Here is a 4,955-nt window from a genome sequence, read left to right as displayed (position 1 = left end):
GACTATATCATATGAACTTAGCTGGTGTTACTAAATATAAAATCCATATAGATATTCTGTTTTCATCAAAATCTACAAGTTCCATCCCTTATGATGATGGTGTAGCTCATCATTTGCGAGAGAGACTCGACTTACCCTTATGAGTATGACCGTCCAATATTGGTGAGACTTGAGAGAACTCAACTTGTGAAAAAGTAAGTACTCTTAATCAAATTCATGTCCGTTAATTTAAGGATACTAAAAAGGATGATTAAGTAACAAAATAAACAAAACATTCGAGTAATTACTGAAACATTAAGTTAAAAAAAACTTATAAAACGGAGCCAATTTAACGACGTTAGATGGCGTCACTGGTGGCGGGCCCAACGGCTTTTTTTGCTTTTAAAAACATGAAACGTCCGCAAAACGACATAGTAACAGCGTCATCATCAGACCAATAACTTCTCCAACATATGTAAGTTTATGTTTTCTGCAGAAGCCGTTTTCAGACACAACAACACACTCTCTCTGTTTCTCTCTAGAAAGAGAGAGAGAAATACAAAATCAAACTTTTTTTTCTTCTTCTTTTGGCTACAAGAAGAACCTTGCGGCGCACACACACACACACACAGAACACAAAATACAATCGTTGTTCAGCTTCTCTCTCTCTCTCTCTCTTCTTTCCCAAAAAAAAACCCGAACTCTCTCTCTCTCTCTTCTTTTTCTTTATCCTCTTCGTTCTTTCAAAAAACAGAGCAAAGAGATTGATCATCAATGGGGAAGAAAGACGAGAAAGTCGAAGCTGTTCTTCATTTGGTCAAGAAACAATCTCCTCCACTCACTTTCAAACAAGTACGTCTCTACTCAAATATTTCCAATAAACAAAACATATATGCATGTACGTACTTGTTCACAAACAAACAAACAAAAAGCTTCGAACGTTTCATAACAAGCAAAAGCTTCGAGCTTTTTTTTTTTTTTTACAGGAGAAGTTCTGTAACAGAGAGTGTGTTGAGAGATTCTTGAAGGTTAAAGGAGATAATGTGAAAAAAGCAGCGAAACATCTAATCTCATGTCTTTCTTGGAGACAAAACTTCGATCTTGGTATGTTTTGTATTAATAACGTTTGATTTTTAAAAACACACACACACACACTTTTCTTAAGGCTTTTGTGTTTTTTTTTTTAATATATGTTAAAGAGCGATTGGGAGCAGAGGAGTTCTCGACGGAGCTTGGAGACGGTGTAGCTTACATCGCCGGTCACGACGGAGAGTCTAGACCCGTTATTGTAATTTTTTTTTCATAACCAATCTTGATTTCATCTATAAATGACATTAATGGTAAGTTAAATGAGGTTGATTTTTACAGGTTTTCCGGTTTAAGCATGATTATCAGAAGCTTCGTACCCCAAAACAGTAAGATTTAGATGATTTATTAGAAGAAGAAAAAAACTAATCCAGTTTTATTGATTGATACTCTTCACAACGTAATGATGATGATTTTTTGTGGGGAAGGTTTACGCGTTTGGTGGCGTTCACGATGGATACTGCGATCTCAAGCATGACCAGAAACGCTGAACATAGCGTTGTTCTTCTCTTCGATGCAAGTAAGTTTTTGGTAATGCTAACTGTTTGATATTACCGTTTTGTACTTCATACTAGGCATGACCACGGCTATCACGGTTACGGTTTGAAAATTTGTTTAACCTTAACTGTAACCGTTTATTAAACAGTTAAACGGTTACGGTTATTTGTTAAACAGTTATGGTTTAACATGCGGTTAACGAACAATTTTGATACGATTAATATAATGTAACCATATATTTATATTAAGATTATAATTTTTAATCGTTTTATATGGTTATGTCTGGTTACGAGTTAGATACGGTTCGGTTACGGTTCGAATTGCGGATAGAGTTTAGTTTTGATCATGCCTACTTGATACTCTTGATTTTGTCCTTGATAATCTTCCAAATTTCTTTGTACTAATCTGTAATTTACTTGCCGTATTTTTGGGTTTTTAGTTTTTGTTTTTTGGATTGAGTACGTTCGTTTATGTCGGGGACCGGACACTTGGACATGTATGTATGTATGTATATGCATTAAGTTGATGTTCCGATTCGTCTGTCTTCCAATTCATGTGTCAACGTCAATGCTTTTGTAATTACGGCTAATCGCAAATTATCTTCCCTATAGTTACTTTCTATTTTTCTAAGCAAATTTTTCTTTTTCCAACAAAATAAAATTGAAAGTTTTTATTTATAGGATTATCTATTTGTAGCTGATAAATACTACTTACAATTTGAAAAAAAAAAAAAAAACACTATTCTGACTATGCAAGTACGTGTTTTCTCATGTTTTGTTATACTTACTTTGGTACTTTATTATTTAATGATTGGCTCTTTTTTAAAAAAAAATTGTATAATAACTTAGTTTACAAAAACCCAACTATATTTTTCAATGGATAATTAATATTCTTTCGCATCACGCTTCTAAAGATTTATGCTTTTTATTTCTCTGTACAAAGTTTTTTTTTCTTTTTTTATCCACCTTTTCTGATTTTCATTCTTTTGAAGGAACAAAATTAAGTACAATAATTTCTCTGCATCTTTAAATTTTGTTCAAGTTCGATTAGACTATTAATTATTAAGTCCCACACTTAGCTGTACAAAATCGATTAATATTCTCTTTCCTTTATAAAAAAACAGGCTTTTTCAGATCATCCTCTGCATTTGCAAATTTGCTTTTGGCGACTCTAAAAATCATCGCAGATTATTACCCATGCCGACTTTACAAAGCCTTTATCATCGATCCTCCCTCTTTTTTCTCTTACATTTGGAAGGTAAAGTCTCTTAAATACTAATAAACTCATTTAAGTTTCAAATTAATAATTCTCTAATTGTGATTAGCAAGCAAATGGATAAGCTCTTGTTGTTCGTACTCGTTTGTCAGGGTGTTCGTCCTTTTGTGGAACTCTCAACGGTCACGATGATAGTGTCGTCGCTAGACTACGACGAATCGCTAGATATCAGCCACGTGTCATCACATCCTAGATCAGTATCCTTAAGGTTCGATGCATCGTCGATCAAATCAACGGCCACGGTTGTTGGTTCAGCTTCTTCAAGATTCGCCTTCACCGTATCTCACAACTCTTTGAAGCCGTGGTACCTTTCCTTCACCAACACGTCACCTTACAACGCCGCCGCTCAAGTTTCTCCTCTCAGCAGCGCACGGTTGCTTTCTTTCACGTCTCCGGCGGCGCGTGGTGGTGGTATCAAAGACGCGAAACCAGCCGCATGCAGGAAGAGTCTGTTTTCATCAACCCCGTTGCCGGAAAAGACGAAGACGGATTCGTACAGGAAAACTCCTCGTCCGTCGTTTTTCCAGTCTCCGGCGATGTTCTTTCGCCGGGAGAACAATGTTTCCGGAGGAGGAGGGGAGAAGACACGTGAAGTGTTCGTACCGTATCTGAAGTTTTACCGGAGACCGTACGACGAGACGGCGTATAGGTCTAAGCTGAGAGGCCCACGTGGGTTTGTGTCAGTCGTGTCTTCGCACAGAAGATGTCGTCACGTGTCTCTATCTCAACGGTTTTAATTTCGAAAGGACGAGATTATAAAGTGAACTGAGTATATAACATCCATGATTTGATCGATCTGTTACGAGTACTCTTTTTCTTGACTGTTAGCATTTAGCAATTTTGTTTCCCTGATATATTAACCATTGAGCTTATGAAAGCAATTTATTTCAATCTTATAGTTATAATGTAGTAGTTGATACTTCGGAAGGATCATTAACTTTGTGGAGATAAAACCAAAAAAACAAACTTTGTGGAGATCAAATTATACTCCCAAGGATCATTAACTTCATGTAAAAATCTCTCAACTTTAGAAAAAAATGCGCACGTGCAACGTTTGTCATGAATTCGAAGTCAATTGTTCGAATTAAGACAGCGTGGTCGTTACGTTGAACAATTTATAGAACATTTTTAAATACTACTCCTATGTTCTTTTGTGAAAATTAACTACAAAAACATGAGGACTTCAGGTTACGCTCTTAGCTATGAACAGTTTGCACAACTAGATCGATTAACGAAACGGATTAATATTGATCGAATGAATGAAATGCTTTACAAGTGGTTGTATTTTCTCTCGTTTACAATTGTGTGTCCTCGCTCTCATCCCTATCAGTATGTATATATTTTCTCGTCCTTGACTCCGTTGCAGCTTGCTAGGATCTCTCGCGAAGATCTCGCCTCACTCGGTTCAATCCTCGCAACCACCCCGCGATCTTCTCTGTCGTTAGACCCATAATGCATTGCTTCCAACCTATCCTTGCGTATGGGCCTTACTTAGCAAATATGCTTAACTCCTCTTGTTAGGCCTAAATCGTTGCGCCTTGATAAAGCGGAAACCCAATACCAACATATATTTTTTTTTGCAATGTCGTTCTGAAGTTAAATGTACCACTTTGCCATTAATCAACGACTGATCTTGATGTTTAGTGTAAACAGTTAACAGTTTATATTGACATAACTTGGTGAAAACGTGATTGATCATAGATAAATGTTGAGTTTACACCGCTTTTTAGCTTCTTTATTTAGGACTTCGGAGTGGTATGTGTTTAAAAACTGTGGTAAACTGAACATTGATAAAAAAATAAATAATTCTGTGTGATCCACTATAAACTTGATATACGTTTCCACAACTTTTTATATACTACAAGCACACAAAATATGTGAAGATCGATCGAGATCCATATTGTTAGAGAAAAATAGACTAAATAGTTATATAAACACTTAACAGCGGTGAGAAGTAAATAAAACCAAGGGGAAAAATTTATTGACTTTGAACGATCCAAAAAAATGGATAGTGACGTAGAACTGTAGAAGAGTTCATAATAGCAAGCAAAACCCAAAAAACTAATAATATTTAAGTTAAAAAAAGAGACATAATCACGAAATCCAGAAAAGCAACT

The 4,955-nt window shown here is 35.9% G+C and overlaps 1 protein-coding gene across 1 annotated transcript; it reads left to right on the top strand.

The window, feature by feature from the left end:
- Positions 441–3,729, top strand: LOC104766138. Its single transcript, XM_010489963.1, has 7 exons — positions 441–831; positions 966–1,083; positions 1,179–1,267; positions 1,348–1,394; positions 1,494–1,585; positions 2,687–2,820; positions 2,931–3,729. Exons 1-7 carry the CDS (start codon positions 754–756, stop codon positions 3,573–3,575), a joined length of 1,203 nt encoding a protein of 400 aa, XP_010488265.1. The 5' UTR covers positions 441–753; the 3' UTR covers positions 3,576–3,729.

This window comes from Camelina sativa, chromosome 19 (genome assembly GCF_000633955.1).
Source record: "Camelina sativa cultivar DH55 chromosome 19, Cs, whole genome shotgun sequence".
In the NCBI taxonomy this organism is placed as follows: domain Eukaryota; kingdom Viridiplantae; phylum Streptophyta; class Magnoliopsida; order Brassicales; family Brassicaceae; genus Camelina; species Camelina sativa.
Note: the sequence above shows the minus strand (reverse complement) of the source record. Positions and strands in the feature narration are given on the sequence as shown.

What these genes read in the sequence shown, in the direction of transcription:
- LOC104766138 (XM_010489963.1), top strand. Translation starts at nt 754, where the DNA reads ATGGGGAAGAAAGACGAGAAAGTCGAAGCTGTTCTTCATTTGGTCAAG. An exon ending in CTCCACTCACTTTCAAACAA is followed by an intron (nt 832 to 965) that starts GTACGTCTCTAC and finishes TTTTTTTTACAG; the next exon opens with GAGAAGTTCTGTAACAGAGA. An exon ending in GAGAGTCTAGACCCGTTATT is followed by an intron (nt 1,268 to 1,347) that starts GTAATTTTTTTT and finishes TGATTTTTACAG; the next exon opens with GTTTTCCGGTTTAAGCATGA.